General features: G+C 44.7%; 1 protein-coding gene across 2 annotated transcripts in view; it reads left to right on the top strand.

Annotated features, from left to right (window-relative positions):
* Positions 1-26,349, top strand: part of RAI14 (retinoic acid induced 14) — a 99,204-nt gene that overhangs the window by 53,561 nt on the left and 19,294 nt on the right. For both annotated transcript variants that reach the window (XM_075267956.1, XM_075267946.1), the window contains exons 3-5: positions 3,765-3,895; positions 23,944-24,032; positions 24,241-24,305. In XM_075267956.1, the coding sequence (XP_075124057.1) occupies positions 3,765-3,895; positions 23,944-24,032; positions 24,241-24,305 (285 nt within the window). The remainder of the gene's footprint in view (positions 1-3,764; positions 3,896-23,943; positions 24,033-24,240; positions 24,306-26,349) is intronic.

The following is a 26,349-nucleotide window of genomic DNA, read 5'->3' as shown; positions in this document are numbered from 1 at the left end:
GGTTCACATGGCATAACATTACCAAGTTCCAAAATCTCCTCCTGATGGAATCTGCGTCCCATTGTTTTCAATAGGGGACAGCAATGGACGCTTTGCCGCAGCTTTGGATCGACAGGGCCGGAATTTGGAGAGGAATCTGAGACGGAATATTGGCTCCAAATTCCACAGTGTAATCATAGTCTAAAGGGGCATCCTTACCTCATTCCACTGTGGGTACGTCTTAGAGCCTGTTCATACTTCGGAAAACAAGGAGAAATTTAAGAGGACATCCACCTCAGATTGGTCTTTACCTCCCACCCCCTTGGCACCCCACGGTAGGATGCTGAAGCAGAGCATCAGCTTTTGCCACTGACTAGGCCCGACCGAAACAGCCCAATCAGTGGGGAGTCTCGAGACGCGGCCCATGCGGCGTAATCAGCAGCAGGATCCACAGCTAGATCGGGCAGCGCACTTATTTTTTCCACCTTCTGCTTCAATCTCTGCCTCCCATTGAATACAACGGATGCAGAGGAAGGGCCCCTTCACACGGCGTAAGAGCGACGCTCATTTAGACACGTATACACGTGTCCGAGCGCGGCGCTTCAAAACAGAGCCCATTGATTTCAATGGGAAGCGCGCGTATATCGGCATATACGCGCGCTTCCCATTTAAATCAATGGCCAGGGTATTTAGATATTGGGCTTGGGTGGCGATCTTGAAACTTTGTCTCGAATGAAGAAGAGCCTAGCTATGACTCTCCATGGGTCCATGGGCACCATAACAGGTTCCAAGTAGGGATCCAGGTAGACATCATCATTGACATACTTTTGGTTTACCAAGATTAGAGATATGGCTGGTTCCTTCCAAAAGATCGCCACACCTGTCCTAAGGTTGTGTCTGGTATTACATCTCAGCTCCATTGAAGTGAAATGGGCTGTAGTACCGCACACAACCTGTTGACAGGTGTGGCACTATGTTTTGTGAGAAACATAACAACCCCCTTTATTGCACCCTGCCGGGGTCTGAGACGACATTGGATCTAGGTTCTAGGTTACCCTGTTTGAGACTCAGACATCTACATTGACTCCCGTGATATTGTTCACGCTCATGACTGGCACGCTAATGCTAAATATGGTCCATGGCCCTAAAATCTTCCCTGCCACAGGTATGTACGGAAAGATCTGAGTAAATAATTGCTTCCATCCTGAATTCGGCTGCGGCCCGGCCCTTGGAATCGCTTCAGTCATTAATAACTTACCTCAGATAAACTTTCTGCAGGAGGAAACCTGGAAATCGTTTGCGTACAAGTTTCCCAAACCAAAAAATTGCTAGAATTTTATTGGCAGAAGCCACACAAGTCGAGTCCCGTGGACGGTGCTGGATAATAGAGATGTACAAGTCTCCATCTTACACACAGCTGTTTGTAAAGCTGTTCTGGTTTCCAGAAGTTTCATCTTTGAGCTACTGGTTTTGGTTATTTTTTTTTATAAAAAGTTTCCACCCTGATTGAGTTGTGCTTAAAGGGAAAGTATTCGAAGATGTGAAGTTTTAGGTGTTGCTTGTATGTCCTTTTTTGCTATGTTTGGCTTTACTGTACAGACTGAGACATAGTCATCACATTAGAGAGTGAAGGAAATTTTGCACAGTTCTCACACCGGTCACTAAAATAGTCTGACACTCCCTGTTTTCTTTAGCTTTTTTTGTATAGCTTTGCTTTATAAACTGGAAATCGGTCAGCAGAGTCATCTTATTCATCTCGTCTTTAGAGAGGAACGTTTTTCAGTTCCTACACTGTCCTATAAAGTACACAGTAGGCTGACACTTCCTGTTTTCTGCAGCTTTATTTGTATAGCTTTACTGTATAGACTGGGACAGAATCAGCAGAGTTGTATCATTATCATTAGAGAGAAAGAGAAGTTTTGTAGTTCTTACACTGGGCACACAGGCACACAATAGGCTGACACTTCCTGTTTTCTGTATCTTTCTTGGTGTAGCTTTACCTTATTGACATGCACAGTTAGCAGAGTCATCTCACTATCATTAAAGTGAAAGGAAACAGAGTCATCTCATTAATCTTCTTGTCATTAGAGAGCGAAATAAATTTTGCAGTTCTCACATGGGTCACTAGAGCAGAAAAGAGGCTGACACTTCCTGAATCTTTCTTTGTGTAGGTGTACGTTATTGACTTGGACACAGTCAGTAGAGTCGTTTTATTATCATTAGAGAATGGGGTAAATTTTGCAGTTCTCACTATGGCCAATAGAGTACCCATAATAAGCCAATACACTTCCTGTTTTCTGTATCTTTCTTGGTGTAGCTTTACCTTATTGACTTGACACAGTCAGCAGAGTCACCTCACTATCATTAAAGAGCAAGGAAACAGAGCCATCTCATTCATCTCGTCGTTAGAGAGAGAAAGAAATTTTGCAGTTCTCACATGGGTCACTAAAGAAAACAATAGGCTGACACTCCCTTTATCTTTCTTTGTGTAGGTTTATGTTATTGACTTGGACACCGTCAGCAGAGTCGTCTTATTATCATTAGAGAGTGGGGTAAATGTTGCAGTTCTCACAATGGCCAATAAAGTACCTATAATAAGCCAATACACTTCCTGTTTTCTGCAGCTTTTTTGTATAGACTGGGATACAGTCATCAGAGTCATCTCATTGTCAATAGATAGTGGCAAAAATTTTGCGGTTCTCATACTGGCCGCTAGAGCCACAGTAGGCCTAAACTTCCTGTTCTCCTTTTGTGTGACTCACTTATGAGCTTTGTTGTGCAGACTGGGTCACAGTCAGCAGAGTCGTCTGATTATTAGAGTGGAAGGGAGGCTAGGATGACTGTACTTATGGAAGCCTAGATAGTCAGATAGCAATACTATACACACACTCTACTGTTCTACGGTAAGAAAGTTTCTCTCTCTAAATATAAATCACTTTTATAACTAGAAGAAGTCTTGAAGATTTGTATGTACTTCTTATAGTAAATTGGGTTCTTACTTCTGTTCTTTACAAACATCATGTACAATGTGTAGTGTAAGACGTGACACTATGGCCATCTCTTCTTTCATGGAAACTTTGGCCGGTGTTTTCCATTTGTTATTACAATCCGTCAGGACATCGGGACGATCTCCCATCTGTACAGGAGCGCACAGATTCCTGCAAGATCAGAGCAGTCTGCTGTGTGTCATCCTGATGGGCGGGGGGAGCAATAAGGTGCGACATATAGAATAAAGCTGGGACAACATGGGCAAATAATACTCACACAATACATAAATATACATACATACTGTGCTAGAGACAGTCAGTGTCATCTACAATGGATACATATACACAACACATACCTACACATACAGATGTAGCAGAGCTGAATTTGTCACATATTTGTCGCTCTGACAACTCCGCTACATACAGACAACTACAAGCAGTGCACTGATATTCATAAATAATAGATACTCGCCTGTGTCTCCATTGCCATAGCCTTGGAGCTGATGGTCAGCACATACCGGCGCGGGACACGTCTGTATTCATATCTTACTCTGCGGCATATAGCAGCGGTCCTTCTGTATCCTCTGCCGCCTTCCTTGCATTATGTACATCCAGTAATGTAGGGCTGGGCGCAGGGGGTCTCTGCCCCCACCCAGGACTTGTGCTATGGACTTCATCACAACCGACCTGCCCTTTGTTTTAGGGATTTGTATGGGATATCAGGTAGTCGCAGCCTGGTGTATCTTATGTGTGTTATACCGATGGTGTTAACCTTAATTTGTCACTCTTCTGTCGTAGACTAATGAATGGAACAAGAATGACGAGCGTCTGCTACAAGCCGTGGACCATGGAGAACTGGACAAAGTGTCAGCTCTTCTGGGGAAGAAAGGAGTGGTGGCCACCAAGCTGGACAGCGAGGGCAAAACTGCGTAAGTGACTGACACTGATCTCCTTACTGCTGCAGAGAATGTGACTACTGGATCCTTCAGAGATGAAATCTCGCTTCATTCCCTGCTTGTTCAGTGTCTGCACAGTATAATGTAGGATGTAACTCAGGATCAGTACAGGATAAGTAATGTAATGTATGTACACAGTGACTGCACCCCTCAGAATAGTGAGCGCAGCTCTGGAGTATAATACAGGATGTAACTCAGGATCAGTACAGTATAAGTAATGTAATGTATGTACACAGTGACCGCATCAGCAGAATAGTGAGTGCAGCTCTGGAGTATAATACCGGATGTAACTCAGGATCAGTACAGGATAAGTAATGTAATGTATGTACACAGTGACTGCACCAGCAGAATAGTGAGTGCAGCTCTGGAGTATAATACAGGATAAGTAATGTAATGTATGTACACAGTGACTGTACCAGCAGAATAGTGAGTGCAGCTCTGGAGTATAATACAGGATGTAACTCAGGATCAGTACAGGATAAGTAATGTAATGTATGTACACAGTGACTGCACCAGCAGAATAGTGAGTGCAGCTCTGGAGTATAATACAGGATAAGTAATGTAATGTATGTACACAGTGACTGTACCAGCAGAATAGTGAGTGCAGCTCTGGAGTATAATACAGGATGTAACTCAGGATCAGTACAGGATAAGTAATGTAATGTATGTACACAGTGACTGCACCAGCAGAATAGTGAGTGCAGCTCTGGAGTATAATACAGGATAAGTAATGTAATGTATGTACACAGTGACTGTACCAGCAGAATAGTGAGTGCAGCTCTGGAGTATAATACAGGATGTAACTCAGGATCAGTACAGGATAAGTAATGTAATGTATGTACACAGTGACTGCACCAGCAGAATAGTGAGTGCAGCTCTGGAGTATAATACAGGATAAGTAATGTAATGTATGTACACAGTGACTGTACCAGCAGAATAGTGAGTGCAGCTCTGGAGTATAATACAGGATGTAACTCAGGATCAGTACAGGATAAGTAATGTAATGTATGTACACAGTGACTGCACATGCAGAATAGTGAGTGCAGCTCTGGAGTATAATACAGGATGTAACTCAGGATCAGTACAGGATAAGTAATGTATGTACACAGTGACTGTACCAGCAGAATAGTGAGCGCAGCTGTGGAGTATAATACAGGATGTAACTCAGGATCAGTACAGGATAAGTAATGTAATGTATGTACACAGTGACTGTACCAGCAGAATAGTGAGCGCACCTCTGGAGTATAATACAGGATGTAACTCAGGATCAGTACAGGATAAGTAATGTAATGTATGTACACAGTGACTGCACCAGCAGAATAGTGAGTGCAGCTCTGGAGTATAATACAGGATAAGTAATGTAATGTATGTACACAGTGACTGTACCAGCAGAATAGTGAGCGCAGCTGTGGAGTATAATACAGGATAAGTAATGTAATTATGTACACAGTGACTGCACCAGCAGAATAGTGAGCGCAGCTCTGGAGTATAATACAGGATGTAACTCAGGATCAGTACAGGATAAGTAATGTAATGTATGTACACAGTGACTGCACCAGCAGAATAGTGAGCGCAGCTCTGGAGTATAATACAGGATGTAACTCAGGATCAGTACAGGATAAGTAATGTAATGTATGTACACAGTGACTGTACCAGCAGAATAGTGAGTGCAGCTCTGGTGTATAATACAGGATGTAACTCAGGATCAGTACAGGATAAATGATGTAATGTATGTACACAGTGACTGTACCAGCAGAATAGTGAGCGCAGCTCTGGAGTATAATACAGGATAAGTAATGTAATGTATGTATACAGTGACTGTACCAGCAGAATAGTGAGCGCAGCTGTGGAGTATAATACAGGATAAGTAATGTAATCTATGTACACAGTGACTGCCCCAGCAGAATAGTGAGCGCAGCTCTGGAGTATAATACAGGATAAGTAATGTAATGTATGTACACAGTGACTGCACCAGCAGAATAGTGAGTGCAGCTCTGGAGTATAATACAGGATGTAACTCAGGATCAGTACAGGATAAGTGATGTAATGTATGTACACAGTGACCACATCAGCAGAATAGTGAGTGCAGCTCTGGAGTATAATACCGGATGTAACTCAGGATCAGTACAGGATAAGTAATGTAATGTATGTACACAGTGACTGCACCAGCAGAATAGTGAGTGCAGCTCTGGAGTATAATACAGGATAAGTAATGTAATGTATGTACACAGTGACCACATCAGCAGAATAGTGAGTGCAGCTCTGGAGTATAATACCGGATGTAACTCAGGATCAGTACAGGATAAGTAATGTAATGTATGTACACAGTGACTGCACCAGCAGAATAGTGAGTGCAGCTCTGGAGTATAATACAGGATAAGTAATGTAATGTATGTACACAGTGACTGTACCAGCAGAATAGTGAGTGCAGCTCTGGAGTATAATACAGGATGTAACTCAGGATCAGTACAGGATAAGTAATGTAATGTATGTACACAGTGACTGCACCAGCAGAATAGTGAGTGCAGCTCTGGAGTATAATACAGGATAAGTAATGTAATGTATGTACACAGTGACTGTACCAGCAGAATAGTGAGTGCAGCTCTGGAGTATAATACAGGATGTAACTCAGGATCAGTACAGGATAAGTAATGTAATGTATGTACACAGTGACTGCACCAGCAGAATAGTGAGTGCAGCTCTGGAGTATAATACAGGATAAGTAATGTAATGTATGTACACAGTGACTGTACCAGCAGAATAGTGAGTGCAGCTCTGGAGTATAATACAGGATGTAACTCAGGATCAGTACAGGATAAGTAATGTAATGTATGTACACAGTGACTGCACCAGCAGAATAGTGAGTGCAGCTCTGGAGTATAATACAGGATAAGTAATGTAATGTATGTACACAGTGACTGTACCAGCAGAATAGTGAGTGCAGCTCTGGAGTATAATACAGGATAAGTAATGTAATGTATGTACACAGTGACTGTACCAGCAGAATAGTGAGTGCAGCTCTGGAGTATAATACAGGATGTAACTCAGGATCAGTACAGGATAAGTAATGTAATGTATGTACACAGTGACTGCACCAGCAGAATAGTGAGTGCAGCTCTGGAGTATAATACAGGATAAGTAATGTAATGTATGTACACAGTGACTGTACCAGCAGAATAGTGAGTGCAGCTCTGGAGTATAATACAGGATGTAACTCAGGATCAGTACAGGATAAGTAATGTAATGTATGTACACAGTGACTGCACCAGCAGAATAGTGAGTGCAGCTCTGGAGTATAATACAGGATGTAACTCAGGATCAGTACAGGATAAGTAATGTATGTACACAGTGACTGTACCAGCAGAATAGTGAGCGCAGCTGTGGAGTATAATACAGGATGTAACTCAGGATCAGTACAGGATAAGTAATGTAATGTATGTACACAGTGACTGCACCAGCAGAATAGTGAGTGCAGCTCTGGAGTATAATACAGGATAAGTAATGTAATGTATGTACACAGTGACTGTACCAGCAGAATAGTGAGCGCAGCTGTGGAGTATAATACAGGATAAGTAATGTAATTATGTACACAGTGACTGCACCAGCAGAATAGTGAGCGCAGCTCTGGAGTATAATACAGGATGTAACTCAGGATCAGTACAGGATAAGTAATGTAATGTATGTACACAGTGACTGCACCAGCAGAATAGTGAGCGCAGCTCTGGAGTATAATACAGGATGTAACTCAGGATCAGTACAGGATAAGTAATGTAATGTATGTACACAGTGACTGTACCAGCAGAATAGTGAGTGCAGCTCTGGTGTATAATACAGGATGTAACTCAGGATCAGTACAGGATAAGTGATGTAATGTATGTACACAGTGACTGTACCAGCAGAATAGTGAGCGCAGCTCTGGAGTATAATACAGGATAAGTAATGTAATGTATGTATACAGTGACTGTACCAGCAGAATAGTGAGCGCAGCTGTGGAGTATAATACAGGATAAGTAATGTAATCTATGTACACAGTGACTGCCCCAGCAGAATAGTGAGCGCAGCTCTGGAGTATAATACAGGATAAGTAATGTAATGTATGTACACAGTGACTGCACCAGCAGAATAGTGAGTGCAGCTCTGGAGTATAATACAGGATGTAACTCAGGATCAGTACAGGATAAGTGATGTAATGTATGTACACAGTGACCACATCAGCAGAATAGTGAGTGCAGCTCTGGAGTATAATACCGGATGTAACTCAGGATCAGTACAGGCTAAGTAATGTAATGTATGTACACAGTGACTGCACCAGCAGAATAGTGAGTGCAGCTCTGGAGTATAATACAGGATAAGTAATGTAATGTATGTACACAGTGACCACATCAGCAGAATAGTGAGCGCAGCTCTGGAGTATAATACCGGATGTAACTCAGGATCAGTACAGGATAAGTAATGTAATGTATGTACACAGTGACTGCACCAGCAGAATAGTGAGTGCAGCTCTGGAGTATAATACAGGATAAGTAATGTAATGTATGTACACAGTGACTGTACCAGCAGAATAGTGAGTGCAGCTCTGGAGTATAATACAGGATGTAACTCAGGATCAGTACAGGATAAGTAATGTAATGTATGTACACAGTGACTGCACCAGCAGAATAGTGAGTGCAGCTCTGGAGTATAATACAGGATAAGTAATGTAATGTATGTACACAGTGACTGTACCAGCAGAATAGTGAGTGCAGCTCTGGAGTATAATACAGGATGTAACTCAGGATCAGTACAGGATAAGTAATGTAATGTATGTACACAGTGACTGCACCAGCAGAATAGTGAGTGCAGCTCTGGAGTATAATACAGGATAAGTAATGTAATGTATGTACACAGTGACTGTACCAGCAGAATAGTGAGTGCAGCTCTGGAGTATAATACAGGATGTAACTCAGGATCAGTACAGGATAAGTAATGTAATGTATGTACACAGTGACTGCACCAGCAGAATAGTGAGTGCAGCTCTGGAGTATAATACAGGATAAGTAATGTAATGTATGTACACAGTGACTGTACCAGCAGAATAGTGAGTGCAGCTCTGGAGTATAATACAGGATGTAACTCAGGATCAGTACAGGATAAGTAATGTAATGTATGTACACAGTGACTGCACCAGCAGAATAGTGAGTGCAGCTCTGGAGTATAATACAGGATGTAACTCAGGATCAGTACAGGATAAGTAATGTATGTACACAGTGACTGTACCAGCAGAATAGTGAGCGCAGCTGTGGAGTATAATACAGGATGTAACTCAGGATCAGTACAGGATAAGTAATGTAATGTATGTACACAGTGACTGTACCAGCAGAATAGTGAGCGCAGCTCTGGAGTATAATACAGGATGTAACTCAGGATCAGTACAGGATAAGTAATGTAATGTATGTACACAGTGACTGCACCAGCAGAATAGTGAGTGCAGCTCTGGAGTATAATACAGGATAAGTAATGTAATGTATGTACACAGTGACTGTACCAGCAGAATAGTGAGCGCAGCTGTGGAGTATAATACAGGATAAGTAATGTAATTATGTACACAGTGACTGCACCAGCAGAATAGTGAGCGCAGCTCTGGAGTATAATACAGGATGTAACTCAGGATCAGTACAGGATAAGTAATGTAATGTATGTACACAGTGACTGCACCAGCAGAATAGTGAGCGCAGCTCTGGAGTATAATACAGGATGTAACTCAGGATCAGTACAGGATAAGTAATGTAATGTATGTACACAGTGACTGTACCAGCAGAATAGTGAGTGCAGCTCTGGTGTATAATACAGGATGTAACTCAGGATCAGTACAGGATAAGTGATGTAATGTATGTACACAGTGACTGTACCAGCAGAATAGTGAGCGCAGCTCTGGAGTATAATACAGGATAAGTAATGTAATGTATGTATACAGTGACTGTACCAGCAGAATAGTGAGCGCAGCTGTGGAGTATAATACAGGATAAGTAATGTAATCTATGTACACAGTGACTGCCCCAGCAGAATCGTGAGCGCAGCTCTGGAGTATAATACAGGATAAGTAATGTAATGTATGTACACAGTGACTGCACCAGCAGAATAGTGAGTGCAGCTCTGGAGTATAATACAGGATGTAACTCAGGATCAGTACAGGATAAGTGATGTAATGTATGTACACAGTGACTGTACCAGCAGAATAGTGAGCGCAGCTCTGGAGTATAATACAGGATAAGTAATGTAATGTATGTATACAGTGACTGTACCAGCAGAATAGTGAGCGCAGCTGTGGAGTATAATACAGGATAAGTAATGTAATCTATGTACACAGTGACTGCCCCAGCAGAATAGTGAGTGCAGCTCTGGAGTATAATACAGGATGTAACTCAGGATCAGTACAGGATAAGTGATGTAATGTATGTACACAGTGACTGTACCAGCAGAATAGTGAGCGCAGCTCTGGAGTATAATACAGGATAAGTAATGTAATGTATGTATACAGTGACTGTACCAGCAGAATAGTGAGCGCAGCTGTGGAGTATAATACAGGATAAGTAATGTAATCTATGTACACAGTGACTGCCCCAGCAGAATAGTGAGCGCAGCTCTGGAGTATAATACAGGATAAGTAATGTAATGTATGTACACAGTGACTGTACCAGCAGAATAGTGAGCGCAGCTGGGGAGTATAATACAGGATAAGTAATGTAATTATGTACACAGTGACTGCACCAGCAGAATAGTGAGCGCAGCTCTGGAGTATAATACAGGATGTAACTCAGGATCAGTACAGGATAAGTAATGTAATGTATGTACACAGTGACTGTACCAGCAGAATAGTGAGCACAGCTCTGGAGTATAATACAGGATGTAACTCAGGATCAGTACAGGATAAGTAATGTAATGTATGTACACAGTGACTGTACCAGCAGAATAGTGAGTGCAGCTCTGGTGTATAATACAGGATGTAACTCAGGATCAGTACAGGATAAGTGATGTAATGTATGTACACAGTGACTGTACCAGCAGAATAGTGAGCGCAGCTCTGGAGTATAATACAGGATAAGTAATGTAATGTATGTATACAGTGACTGTACCAGCAGAATAGTGAGCGCAGCTCTGGAGTATAATACAGGATAAGTAATGTAATCTATGTACACAGTGACTGCCCCAGCAGAATAGTGAGTGCAGCTCTGGAGTATAATACAGGATGTAACTCAGGATCAGTACAGGATAAGTGATGTAATGTATGTACACAGTGACTGTACCAGCAGAATAGTGAGCGCAGCTCTGGAGTATAATACAGGATAAGTAATGTAATGTATGTACACAGTGACTGCCCCAGCAGAATAGTGAGCGCAGCTCTGGAGTATAATACCGGATGTAACTCAGGATCAGTACAGGATAAGTAATGTAATGTATGTACACAGTGACTGCACCAGCAGAATAGTGAGTGCAGCTCTGGAGTATAATACAGGATAAGTAATGTAATGTATGTACACAGTGACTGTACCAGCAGAATAGTGAGTGCAGCTCTGGAGTATAATACAGGATGTAACTCAGGATCAGTACAGGATAAGTAATGTAATGTATGTACACAGTGACTGCACCAGCAGAATAGTGAGTGCAGCTCTGGAGTATAATACAGGATAAGTAATGTAATGTATGTACACAGTGACTGTACCAGCAGAATAGTGAGTGCAGCTCTGGAGTATAATACAGTATGTAACTCAGGATCAGTACAGGATAAGTAATGTAATGTATGTACACAGTGACTGCACCAGCAGAATAGTGAGTGCAGCTATGGAGTATAATACAGGATGTAACTCAGGATCAGTGCAGGATAAGTAATGTAATGTATGTACACAGTGACCACATCAGCAGAATAGTGAGTGCAGCTCTGGAGTATAATACAGGATAAGTAATGTAATCTATGTACACAGTGACTGCCCCAGCAGAATAGTGAGTGCAGCTCTGGAGTATAATACAGGATGTAACTCAGGATCAGTACAGGATAAGTGATGTAATGTATGTACACAGTGACTGTACCAGCAGAATAGTGAGCGCAGCTGTGGAGTATAATACAGGATAAGTAATGTAATGTATGTACACAGTGACTGCCCCAGCAGAATAGTGAGCGCAGCTCTGGAGTATAATACCGGATGTAACTCAGGATCAGTACAGGATAAGTAATGTAATGTATGTACACAGTGACTGCACCAGCAGAATAGTGAGTGCAGCTCTGGAGTATAATACAGGATAAGTAATGTAATGTATGTACACAGTGACTGTACCAGCAGAATAGTGAGTGCAGCTCTGGAGTATAATACAGGATGTAACTCAGGATCAGTACAGGATAAGTAATGTAATGTATGTACACAGTGACTGCTCCAGCAGAATAGTGAGTGCAGCTCTGGAGTATAATACAGGATGTAACTCAGGATCAGTACAGGATAAGTAATGTATGTACACAGTGACTGTACCAGCAGAATAGTGAGCGCAGCTGTGGAGTATAATACAGGATGTAACTCAGGATCAGTACAGGATAAGTAATGTAATGTATGTACACAGGGACCGCATCAGCAGAATAGTGAGTGCAGCTCTGGAGTATAATACAGGATAAGTAATGTAATGTATGTACACAGTGACTGTACCAGCAGAATAGTGAGCGCAGCTCTGGAGTATAATACAGGATGTAACTCAGGATCAGTACAGGATAAGTAATGTAATGTATGTACACAGGGACCGCATCAGCAGAATAGTGAGTGCAGCTCTGGAGTATAATACAGGATGTAACTCAGGATCAGTACAGGATAAGTAATGTAATGTATGTACACAGTGACTGCACCAGCAGAATAGTGAGTGCAGCTCTGGAGTATAATACAGGATAAGTAATGTAATGTATGTACACAGTGACTGTACCAGCAGAATAGTGAGCGCAGCTGTGGAGTATAATACAGGATAAGTAATGTAATTATGTACACAGTGACTGCCCCAGCAGAATAGTGAGCGCAGCTCTGGAGTATAATACAGGATGTAACTCAGGATCAGTACAGGATAAGTAATGTAATGTATGTACACAGTGACTGTACCAGCAGAATAGTGAGTGCAGCTCTGGTGTATAATACAGGATGTAACTCAGGATCAGTACAGGATAAGTGATGTAATGTATGTACACAGTGACTGTACCAGCAGAATAGTGAGCGCAGCTCTGGAGTATAATACAGGATAAGTAATGTAATGTATGTATACAGTGACTGTACCAGCAGAATAGTGAGCGCAGCTGTGGAGTATAATACAGGATAAGTAATGTAATCTATGTACACAGTGACTGCCCCAGCAGAATAGTGAGCGCAGCTCTGGAGTATAATACAGGATAAGTAATGTAATGTATGTACACAGTGACTGCACCAGCAGAATAGTGAGTGCAGCTCTGGAGTATAATACAGGATGTAACTCAGGATCAGTACAGGATAAGTGATGTAATGTATGTACACAGTGACTGTACCAGCAGAATAGTGAGCGCAGCTCTGGAGTATAATACAGGATAAGTAATGTAATGTATGTATACAGTGACTGTACCAGCAGAATAGTGAGCGCAGCTGTGGAGTATAATACAGGATAAGTAATGTAATCTATGTACACAGTGACTGCCCAAGCAGAATAGTGAGTGCAGCTCTGGAGTATAATACAGGATGTAACTCAGGATCAGTACAGGATAAGTGATGTAATGTATGTACACAGTGACTGTACCAGCAGAATAGTGAGCGCAGCTCTGGAGTATAATACAGGATAAGTAATGTAATTATGTACACAGTGACTGCACCAGCAGAATAGTGAGCGCAGCTCTGGAGTATAATACAGGATGTAACTCAGGATCAGTACAGGATAAGTAATGTAATGTATGTACACAGTGACTGTACCAGCAGAATAGTGAGCACAGCTCTGGAGTATAATACAGGATGTAACTCAGGATCAGTACAGGATAAGTAATGTAATGTATGTACACAGTGACTGTACCAGCAGAATAGTGAGTGCAGCTCTGGTGTATAATACAGGATGTAACTCAGGATCAGTACAGGATAAGTGATGTAATGTATGTACACAGTGACTGTACCAGCAGAATAGTGAGCGCAGCTCTGGAGTATAATACAGGATAAGTAATGTAATGTATGTATACAGTGACTGTACCAGCAGAATAGTGAGCGCAGCTCTGGAGTATAATACAGGATAAGTAATGTAATGTATGTATACAGTGACTGTACCAGCAGAATAGTGAGCGCAGCTGTGGAGTATAACACAGGATAAGTAATGTAATCTATGTACACAGTGACTGCCCCAGCAGAATAGTGAGCGCAGCTCTGGAGTATAATACAGGATAAGTAATGTAATCTATGTACACAGTGACTGCCCCAGCAGAATAGTGAGCGCAGCTCTGGAGTATAATACAGGATAAGTAATGTAATGTATGTACACAGTGACTGTACCAGCAGAATAGTGAGCGCAGCTGTGGAGTATAATACAGGATAAGTAATGTAATTATGTACACAGTGACTGCACCAGCAGAATAGTGAGCGCAGCTCTGGAGTATAATACAGGATGTAACTCAGGATCAGTACAGGATAAGTAATGTAATGTATGTACACAGTGACTGCACCAGCAGAATAGTGAGCGCAGCTCTGGAGTATAATACAGGATGTAACTCAGGATCAGTACAGGATAAGTAATGTAATGTATGTACACAGTGACTGTACCAGCAGAATAGTGAGTGCAGCTCTGGTATATAATACAGGATGTAACTCAGGATCAGTACAGGATAAGTGATGTAATGTATGTACACAGTGACTGTACCAGCAGAATAGTGAGTGCAGCTCTGGAGTATAATACAGGATAAGTAATGTAATGTATGTATACAGTGACTGTACCAGCAGAATAGTGAGCGCAGCTGTGGAGTATAATACAGGATAAGTAATGTAATGTATGTACACAGTGACTGTACCAGCAGAATAGTGAGCGCAGCTCTGGAGTATAATACAGGATAAGTAATGTAATGTATGTACACAGTGACTGCACCAGCAGAATAGTGAGCGCAGCTCTGGAGTATAATACAGGATGTAACTCAGGATCAGTACAGGATAAGTAATGTGAACTGGGTCCCAGTGAGTCCCTCACATCTGCATCTTCGTCGGGATGTTGCTGGGAGTTGTACTATGTAACACAAGTGTCTGCACTGAGGCTTTTGGTATATGATGGAACCCAATAACCTGTTAGCTGACAGAACAGATCAGGTCGGGATCAGGTTTATTTTCTTCCATCACTGTAATATTTCCATTTTTCCAAAGGTGCTTTCCTGGATCTAGTAAATAAAGTTTCCTTAGCTGTGTGATCTTTGGTGTTCTCGCTCTTACCGCCCCATATAGATCTTGTCAGCAAAACAGGATAGCAGCAATTACTGGAATGAATGGGGCTGAGCTGCAGTACCTGACATCGCCACAAGTGTATGGATGGTGCTGTATTAAATATTGTAGTGACCAGGTGATGTCTTTCCAAACTGGTGGTAATTGGTGGGAGTCACAGAGGAAGGAGCCCACACATTGATGGCCTGTTCTAGGGGTAGATCTTGGAGAACTCTGGTAGTTGTAGGTGTTAAACATATAAAAGAAAGTGAAGTGAACACTAACCATATGGGGCGAGCTATCGCATGATAAATCCGGTGGTAAATGGGGGATTGCAGTTAAATGCCAACATTGTGTACATTGACCACAAAAATGTAACCCCGCGCTTACCGCCATCTGCTAGCAATTACAGGGCGCTGACTGCCTGTACAGCCGCCTGGTGTACTGCACTGCTGACTGTACATTGTGTCTCAGCTCTGGTATAGGGGAGCGATATTAGGTCATTTAGTCCAAGTTATTAGTTATCAAAGCTGCAAAGCCTCTTTCAAGACCCCTCTGTCTCCTCCAAACCTCTCAGTCCTCTCCATACCACTCCAGACCTTTCTGTCCTCTCCAGAACCCTCTGTCTCCTCCTGATCCTTGTGTTTTTATCCAGATTCCTCAGTGCCTCCTGACTTTCTCTCTGCCCTTCAGACCTCTCTGTCCCCTTCAAACTTCTCTGTGCCCTAAAGACTTCTGTCCTCTCCAGACCTCTCTGTCCACTCCAGATATTTCTGTCCCCTCCTGACCCTTCTGTCTTCCTCCAGATTCCTCAGTGCCTCCAGACTTTTCTGTCCCTTCCAGATACTTCTGTCCCTTTCAGGCCTCTTTGTCCCCACCAGATCCCATTGTCTCCTTTGGACTTCATAACCCCTTCAGATCCTTCGCTTTCCTCCAGGCCTCTATGTTCTCTCCAGACACCTCTGTTTTCCTCCAGACTCCTCTGTCTTCCTTCCGACCCCTCTGTCTTCCTCCTGATTTCTCTGTCCTCCTCCAGACCCCTCTGTTTTTCTGCTGATTCCTCTGTCCTCCTCCCGATTCCTCTGTTTTCCTCCAGACCCCTCTGTCTTCCTCCAGACACCTCTGCCTTCCTCCAGACCCCTCTGTCCTCCTCTAGACCCTTCTCTATTCCTCCTGATTCCTCTGTCCTCCTCCAGACCCTTCTGTCTTCCTCCTGATTCCTCTGTCTTCCTCCAGACCCTTCTGTCTTCCTCCCGATTTCCTCTGTCCTCCTCCAGACCCTTCTGTCTTCCTCCTGATTCCTCTGTCTTCCTCCAGACCCTTCTGTCTTCCTCCCGATTTCCTCTGTCCTCCTCCAGACCCTTCTGTCCTCCTCCAGACCCTTCTCTATTCCTCTGTCCTCCTCCAGACCCTTCTGTCTTCCTCCCAATTTCCTTTGTCCTCCTCCAGACCCATGTATCCTCCTTTCTTATTCCTACCATCCATATCAGTTAGAAATCAAATATCCAAGAAAGCAAACCAAAATAAGTAACCAGGGATATAGCCAATATCCATATACTGAAAATACCACCTAACTACAATCTATAGCAGGCATCTGTGTAGTCTCAACAAGGTGGTACTCCGTCTCAACTCAGGATTGGAGAATGAAGCAGCACCCAGCCAAAGACTGACTTGTAGGCAGAGCACCTTAAAGCTACAGCAGTGAGCAGTGCTGCACTAAAAAGTAGAATGTTACCCTTAGATCATTGACTGACAGCAGCGATGGACCTTCATAAGCCACTGTGGTTGGGACCATCAGCTCATGTTAATGCTATAGTTAGCGGTGTTAAATTTAAGCATGTGTTGCATATCTTGAAATGTTCGCCCCTTCGACTAGTAGAAAGCAACCCAATAATTTCCTTGAGGCTATCAGACTTGTTCTCTGAAGGTACTGATTCTCCTTGTGGAGATCTACCAAGTATGGAGTCTATAGGACAATGCACTCTAGGAAAAAGTATGCAAACAACTCAGTAGTGCCATCTATTGGTGGCTACATATAAGCCAGTGTCTGACTATAGAGCCTTAGGACATGACTTTAGACAGCAGGTTGGGAGTAGTTGCTCCTGGCGCACAGTGGGGTTATGGTTGGCAGGGTGCGATGCATTGGGCCTGTTCTGGGCCCCTCCCTATTTGGCTCTATGTCACTATGTACCCCCCATTAAGTGGAGCAGTGGTTATGTATGGCTTTGAGACTGATGGGATAGCTAAGTGCCTGGAAATGGTTCGGGAGACAGAGGGGTGTAATGAAGGCACCAAATGTGTCTGGATGGTGGATGTGGAGACTGCTAGGCGGTGGATCAAACAATCCGCTCTATTGGTGATTTGTCTGGGCCATCCGCAGCCTGTCCATCCTGTGTGCGCCCTCACGTAAACATTGCATCCATTACCTAGATTAACCAAAAGAACCATCTTGATTCTCTTAGTCCAATAATGCCCCCTGTCTGTCAACTGGGCATAAAGTGCATCATAGAAGGATGTCCATGAATCAACAAACTATCACTAAGAGGTCCACTACCCAAAAGTAGCCCCCGAGAGCCTTTTTATAGGGCAGTGGGGAAGCACTTTTACGCCCTCTTGTGGTAAGACCCAGAGTCTGATCAGACCTCACCTGTATTTATTTACATATCTGCCTGAGACAGAACTGCAGGACGAGTTTTGCATCGATGCGACATTTGCGTGATTTTTTCGCAGTGAGCGTATATAGCCGTATTATATATCAAAGAATCCGTATTATTGAGCAGTACACTATTGGGTTAATCCTATCTATAGGATTTTTGTTAGGATAAATGTAAAAAGATATTTTTCGTTACTTTTGCGCTGTATTTCGGGACAGCTTCTATGTGTTCTACAACCTCATTTATCACATTCGGGAGCATTTCCTGATACAGCCCAGGCCGGGGCAATTACCTTGTGTTTTCTTGTCCTGGATGTGTAAAATCACCATAACTGGTAAAAAAATCAGGCCGATACTGGAATCCGAGATTTCACGCAGACGTAATTACAAGCCGGGGTCAGAGGTCGGCTCCCAGCTGTAAATCTCCATCCAACGCCTTAATCAATAATGTGTGACGGAAATAGGAATTCCATCCACCCGTATCATCGGAAAGAAAAACATTGACTACCAGAACATAGACTGACACTCCAGACAGCAAGGCAAGTACAATAGGAGTGCCCAGTCCTTAAAGGGGCGACGTACCTAATATCCCTAGGCACACACTCCAGAACTGGTCTACAGAGACGTCTCTGGTCTGCTGGAAGAATTAGGAAGACGGAAAAAAGTTGAAGATGGTTTGATTGAGACAAGAAAAGTCAAGATTGTGGGGCAACACAGTGGCTCAGTGGTTAGCACTGCAACCTTGCGAGTCTTGGGTTCGAATCCCACCATGAACAATATCTGCAAGGAGTTTGTATGTTCTCCCCGTGTTGGCGTGGAAAAGTCAAGATTTCAATAGGAGGAGGAACATGCAGAGATGGACTCAGGTTATCTGGGTCTGCAAAATAAAATCATGCTAGAGGTCCACTCTCCAAAAAAACCCTTGGAGATAGACCAAAGTACTCATCAGATTGAGGTGTCTTCTCCTGGACCATTAGGCTGAGTTCAGACAGAGTATTTTGGATCGAAATTTGACGTGGAGGCCGCTTCAGGTTCCGGTCCAAAATATGGGGCAGTCGCGGCACTACCATCTGGATTATGCCCAAATGAATGGGCCTAGTTGGGAGTGTCTTCAGGCGCAGACCTCCCAAATGTCCCGCATTTGGCAGGAGAGTCCCGCGCTCATACCCCTGCATGTCCCGCACAGCTCCCGGCATGTCCCTTTTAATGTTTTATTGAACAAGGCTCTGGTGATCGGAGGAACGCTTCACTGTGGTTCAAGGAACTTGTGTGACATCACACGGTCACGTGACTAGGTGGGTGTGTCAGTGTCCCGTGCAGTGAAGAGATGAAGAGATGCGTGTAAGGGACTGAGAGGGGAGGGGGGATGTGAGATGCAGGATGGAGAGAGAGAGTGTGAGTATGTGTGTGTCTGTCTGTGTGTGTGTTTGTCATTATACTGGGGTCAAAGATGGAGGAGGGACATGAAACTGGGGGAAGATGAAAGAGGATATGAAACTGAGGGAGAAATGGAGGAGGGGAGATGAAACCGGGGGCAGAGCTGGAGGAGGGGACATGAAATGGGGCAGATGAAAGGGAACACTTAAACTGGGGGATATTAAACTGGGGACAACTGGAGGGGCATTAAACCATGGGAGTAGCTGGAGGGGGACCTGTCTGCCTCTAGTTGCCCCCAGTGTAAAGTCCCCTCCAGCTACACCTACAGTTTGCTTCTAGCTGCCCGAGTTTAATGTCCCCCTCTAGTTGCCCCCATTTAATGTCCCACTTCATCTGCCATTAATTTATCGTCTCCCTCCAACTACCCCCATTGCTAATGTCCCCCTCCAGCTGATCTAGTTTCATGTTTAAACTGGGGCACCAGGAGAGGGACTTAATACAGTGGGGCAGTTGGAAGGGGGACATTATAATGTGGAGACATATAATGTGCGGGTGACTGTAGGAGGATTATACTGTGTGGGGGCACATGAAAAATTAATGAGAATGGACGGAGTCAACATAACAGTGGGCGAAGTTAAATTTGCCACGGCGCGCCGCACATTTTATCCTTCTTTCTGTTGTTCAAAAGTTGGGAGGTATGCAGGCGAATTCGTGAGGGGCACTCCGCCTGAAGATTGAGCATGTCCATTCTTTTTTCCAGCTCCAGGTAAAAAGAAATGACCAGCTCTCATTGATATCAATCGGAGTCGTCTTTTTGGTCAGGATTTTGAGGCGAATTCGGCCTCAAAATCCTGACCAAAAAACTCAGTGTGAACTCAGCCTTATTGTGTTAGAGCCGGCCCCACTCGAGGACTCTGGTAATCTACTGGGCCTGTCCAATACTGGGACAATTCAGGGCTATGCTGAAGGTTGTGGTGAGAGAGTGAGTGCAAGGGAAGTAGGTTATTTTAAGGGTATGCGGGGTACAATCTGCCCCGCAGTGGCCCCCACTCAGTACAATCTGCCCCGCAGTGGCTGCCACACAGTACAATCTGCCCCACAGTGGCCCCCACACAGTACAATCTGCCCTGCAGTGGCCCCCACACAGTACAATCTGCCCCGCACTGGCCACCACAAATGATTATACCTGTATACTCCACAGTAGCCCCCCTCCCCACACAGCATGAAATGGTCCACAATAGCCCCCTCCCCAGACAGTACACCCACAAATATACTTACCTGAAGAGCTACCGGGGCGTCCTTTCTCCTGTTCACTTACGTCATGACACCCGCGCTGGTGCAGAGGTCACACTCTGCAGTCAGTGTAGGCCGTGTGGACCGCGCAGCGTGCATTGACTGGATGTACATCTGCACAACCAGCTGAAGGCAGCAGTCGCTCACTAACGGAATTCTGTACGGGATTCCCTGTTAGTGAGTGATCCGGGCGACCACACACTCGGCATAGGTTTGCCATCACTGCCCTAGGAGATAAGAGGTCTCTCACCGCCTTGAAGCGATGGTTCCACCAAAGACACTTATCTCGGTGACCTCCAGCTACCCCATAGAAGTATATGGAGCATTGGTCTATACAGGCAAGTGTACTAGTGCTTCCTTCACACGGGGCAGTTATGGAACTTTCGCCCCCTGTTCTCCTTACTCCTTTACTTCTAAAAAAATCTGCAAAACAAGTTCCCCATAGCTTTGAGCCTTTGCCTTGCAAAAGTTGAAATCTGCAGGTATAACCCGGAGCGATAATTGACTTAGCGCAGATGTTGCAGCAACATGTGGATGGGATCTGTTTAATAAACATTGTTTGACCTCGACCTTAAAGGGGCTTTTAAGAATTAGGACAAGATGCCACACCACTCCGCCGTTCATCTGCAATACCAGACACAACCCCTGGGCAGGTATGGCCCTTGTTCCTGGAAGGGAGCAGCCATGTTTCTCAGATTTGGAAACCCTCAATGCCCCCTACAGCGAGGTCAGAGACATGTCAAGAGCCGTATCACTATCTGATGTATCTAATCTGACCCCTTTGATACTCAAGCTTTTAAGTCCTTGAGAGTCTTCATTGTATATCTCGCCTACATTCGCTTCATCCTTTGAAACCCGATCGCCATCTTCTGAGGTCTTCCTGGAGGTCTCGTACAGCACTGGATAAGCCCTCCGAAACCGCAAGACAAACCACAAATTCTTCTGTCTCAAGAGGCAGCGGAAGTCTGTACAAGTGACCGGAGCCACATTGGGAGCCGTCTGCTCGTTGTCTTGGGGTTTCCTGCTAGCAAATATTCTGGACGGCGACCTCCACATACTTTTGTAACTTTCCGGCTCGCTTTGGTCCTTCTGTTGGTTGGACTTGGCCACTTTGGACTTTGCGTGAACCTATTTTACCAGTTTTCAGCTAAGACTAGAGGAGTTGCTGATATGGAGCGAATTCTTTTTTAGGATTTGGCACGTTCAGGTTTCAAAGACCCAGAGACATCTCTCATTTCATAAGCGACATATCACACTGTCGCGCTTCAGTTGTGTAGAAAAACTAAATTTCTTAGAGAACTTTTGGAAGATGTGATGAAGATATACGGTATATATATTTTTTGGAGAACCTGGATATATAAGAAGTAGAGTAGATGAGGGTATACTATCACCAAGCCGTCTACAAGGAGACACAAACGACGGAGAGACGTCTGCTAAAACATCAATTACCTGTGTACTCTATAGACTAGAATGGGACTTCTTCCCGCCAATTTTCGGTGGAAGCCGACGCAGATGTGAACCTAGCCTGAGCTGTGCAGCCTGGACTCCAGACTGATACATTTTGGCAGAAATTTGTGCAGCTGTTGCTGTTGTATCCAGTCTAGACAATGCTCTGTGTGCTCAAGAGCCTGAACTCCAGACTGATATATTGTATCCAGTCTAGACAATGCTCTGTGTGCTCAAGAGCCTGAACTCCAGACTGATATATTGTATCCAGTCTAGACAATGCTCTGTGTGCTCAACAGCCTGGACTCCACACTGATACATTGTATCCAGTCTAGACAATGCTCTGTGTGCTCAAGAGCCTGAACTCCAGACTGATATATTGTATCCAGTCTAGACAATGCTCTGTGAGCTCAACAGCCTGGACTCCTACTGATACATTATATCCAGTCTAGACAATGCTCTGTGATCTCAACAGCCTGGACTCCACACTGATACATTATATCCAGTCTAGACAATGCTCTGTGATCTCAACAGCCTGGACTCCACACTGATACATTATATCCAGACTAGACAATGCTTTGTGAGCTTAACAGCCTGGACTCCACACTGATACATTATATCCAGTCTAGACAATGCTCTGTGATCTCAATGGCCTGGACTCAACACTGATACATTGTAACAAACTAGCAGAGAGATCTGTGCAGCTGCTGCTGATGTATCCAGTGTAGACAATGCTCTGTGAGCTCAACAGCCCGAACTCCACACTGATACATTGTATCCAGTCTAGACAATGCTCTGTGAGCTCAACAGCCTGTACTCCAGAGTGATATATTGTAGCAGAGAGATTTGTCCAGTTGCCGGTGATTTGTTTAGCTCACAGAGCATTGTCTAGACTGGATATAATTGTTTCCACTTAGCTGAGAGCAGCGCTAGCTATTATATTTGGAATTGTGAGTGTAGACAATGCTCTGTGTGCAGCTGCACAAAGCTCTCTGCTAGTTTGCTACAATCTATCAGACTGGAGTCCAGGCTGTTGAGCTCACAGAGCATTGTCTAGACTAGATACAATTGTCTCCACTCCTCAGATAAGAGCAGGACTAGTTATGTACTAGTTTGTTACAATATATCAGTGTGGAGTCCAGGCTGTTGAGCTCACAGAGCATTGTCTAGACTGGATACAATGTATCCGCTGAGAGCAGGACTAGCTATATACAGGGTCACTGCCTCTGAATGGACACAAGAGTCTTCTCAGTCACTGACAGCAAGCAGAGATCTTGTACATGGGGAAGAACTGACAAAAAAATGATTTAGAAGATATAATACTGTAGTGCATTAGTTCCATAAGACCAGACACCCTATGTAAGGCATTACTGATGTGACTTGTCACCTTATTGTCCCATTTATGCAATACAGTGATATCATTCCTTTCTCAGTGTCTCACCACATCCGACTACATTCCCTTTTTTATTATTGTTCCTCATTGAGAAAGAAAATGCCAGCCTGCCAATAGTCCTGATAAAACAAAACCTACTATTTGTGTTCACAGCTCCTATCCAGAGCTATGTGTCTTCATGGTAACAGACTACAATCAAGCCTTGCGTCGTCTGATCTTGGAGATCTCTCTGTGGTTTCTTGCTAGCCTACTTTTGGTGAATTAGTAAGAAGTCGGCAGTGACTGTAGGATCAGACGACCTGCAGACTGTTGTGTGGGACCCCCTACCATAATAACTGGCTGGCGAGAACTTAGTAGGGTTGTAATAGAGTGTATATACCCTCAGTATATGTATATGACTTCCTACTACTGTATATCATCGTAACATGTACTTGCTTCTATTTTTCAGGTTTCACCTCGCTGCCACGAAGGGCAATGCAGACTGTCTGAGGATGATGTTGGCGCAGGGGGCGGACGTCGCTGCTCAGGATTTGTCAGGTATAGTAATATCAGAGTCCATAGCGCCCCCTTCTGCCTCAGCGACCTCAGTATTATAGATGGTACATGGTGGGGGTCTCTTTATAATACTTTTATATGACAGAGACGTCTCTGGACCTCCAGGGCGCGGCTCAGACTGTATCGCTGCGCTCCTGCTCCTGGTGGAGATATACTGTAGCGTCTCACCCTAGTTGTTTGGGTCTTACAGGTCACAGTGTTTTACACCTGGCAGTGAAACACAACCATCTAGAGTGCATCAAAAAACTTCTACAGGTGCGTATCAGCCTTATTATCCTGCCCAAACTCTCTATAGATCGTTGTGTGATCTCCATGAGTCAATATGGCGGCGCTTATCATGTATTGTATGTTGACGTGCAAACCTATCCAGTCACTGCTGTCTCTATCAGGACATTTGGGGTACAGCTAGGTTCCCCCATTACACATAGCTTTAGGTGGTCTCGGGGTTAGTCTGTGGCTTCCTGCTCTACCAGAAGCAGAACCGGGCTGAGGCTTCAGTTCTCCCATGTTCTGCAGCACCAGGGAAAACTGTCTGCAGTTACTTACCGATCCTCTCGACGCCACTTCCAAGTTCAACCTTCAATGGGCCCTGAGGATCAGGCCATTATATTGTATGGAGTCAGTAATAGGGTCCAATATCCTGTGGGGTGGGGGGAGGAATTAAAGTGTGTGGGGTTGTCCAGGCTTAATGCTGTAGCCTCAGGATAGGCCATATGAACCTGATCCAGACAAGGTGTCGACCCCTACCGATCAGGTATTTATGGTCTACTAGCTATACCCGCGTCTTCGTACGCGTCCCCCTGACCTTTGTGCGAACCACCTGCAGCACAGGCCGTGGTCCCCCACGCCCCTTTCCTTTCTAGCCGTGGTCCCCCGGCTGCTGGCCCCCCTCTTACCCCACTCCTGTGGACTCGGCCAGCTCCCTCTCCAACCCCCCGTCCCCAGCTCCATCTCCATCCGCCCCAGCTCCCCCCCCCCAGCTCCTTCTCCAAACCTCCCCAGCTCCTTCTCCAAACCTCCCCAGCTCCTTCTCCAACCCCCCTCCCCCAGCTCCTTCACCAACCCCCCTCCCCCAGCTCCTTCACCAACCCCCCTCCCCCAGCTCCTTCACCAACCCCCCTCCCCCAGCTCCTTCACCAACCCCCCACCCCAGCTCCTTCACCAACCCCCCCAGCTCCTTCACCAACCCCCCCAGCTCCTTCACCAACCCCCCCAGCTCCTTCACCAACCCCCCCCCCAGCTCCTTCACCAACCCCCCCCAGCTTCTTCTCCGACCCCCCAGCTCCTTCTCCGACACCCTCCCCCCCCCCCCAGCTCCGTCTCTGCCCCCCGCCAACCCCAGCTCCATCTCCGTCTTGTCAGCGGCGGTCGCCACATGCCGGCAGCCGCCATCTTATGCAGACTGTGCACGGACGCAGGCCACACCCACATTGCACTGCAAGCCTATGGGGCCGCGGTGCTGGCTCTCTATACCGCCCACACACTGGCATGGACCAACTGGAGTGTCGTGTAAGTTACTGCACTGACGTGATGGCAGAGCCGAGAGCAGAGCTGGGGACAACTTTGGACGGGTGCGGTGGCGATTTGGGGTGAGTGACCCACTTTCCTGGCCAATATGTAGCGGTGGGCGAAATTTCAGAAAAAAACGTCCAGCCGTTTTAGCGTGATTGAGGAACAAACATCCAAACACACAAACTTTCACATTTATAATATTAGTAAGGATCTCGAGGATAGGCCATAAAAAATGTTAATCTCGGACAACCCCTTGAGACCAGAACCCCACGTTGCGAATACCCATGTTGTCTCTGTATAACTGATCTGCAGAGGTCCTGGCTCTCAGACCCCCGCAGATGTAATAAGGCTTTTCCTAAGGATACCCTTTTTTATATACGAGGGCATAACTTATATTATGGGGTAGGGGTGCTCTAGTAGTAGGGGGATGTAGGATTCCACAAAAAGGGGACAAAATGTGTTAATCTAGTATATTACAAAACATATAAGTGGCGCAAATATGGACAGAAAAGCAAAAGTTTAGGTGAGGAGCCTGAGCCCAGATAAACAGGATTGCAGCGATTTAATAACCAATACAATGCCGCCATTTATAGAACATTTCCCTCACGACGAAACCCGCTCTGGCAGAAATTGTCCCGTAATCTCGGCCATATGACGCTGAGCCGCCTCCGTCTCTGGCAGCTGCTCCATTGTCACGTGGCAAACGGAGATTTGAGGATTTTTGCCAGCGCAGATTGATTAGTAAAGATGCTCCAGCCTGACCCCTGCCCAAAATGTACAAATTCCA

This window comes from Leptodactylus fuscus, chromosome 1, assembly GCF_031893055.1.
Source record: "Leptodactylus fuscus isolate aLepFus1 chromosome 1, aLepFus1.hap2, whole genome shotgun sequence".
NCBI classification, from domain to species: Eukaryota; Metazoa; Chordata; class Amphibia; order Anura; family Leptodactylidae; genus Leptodactylus; species Leptodactylus fuscus.
This window is presented reverse-complemented; position numbering and strand designations above follow the sequence as displayed.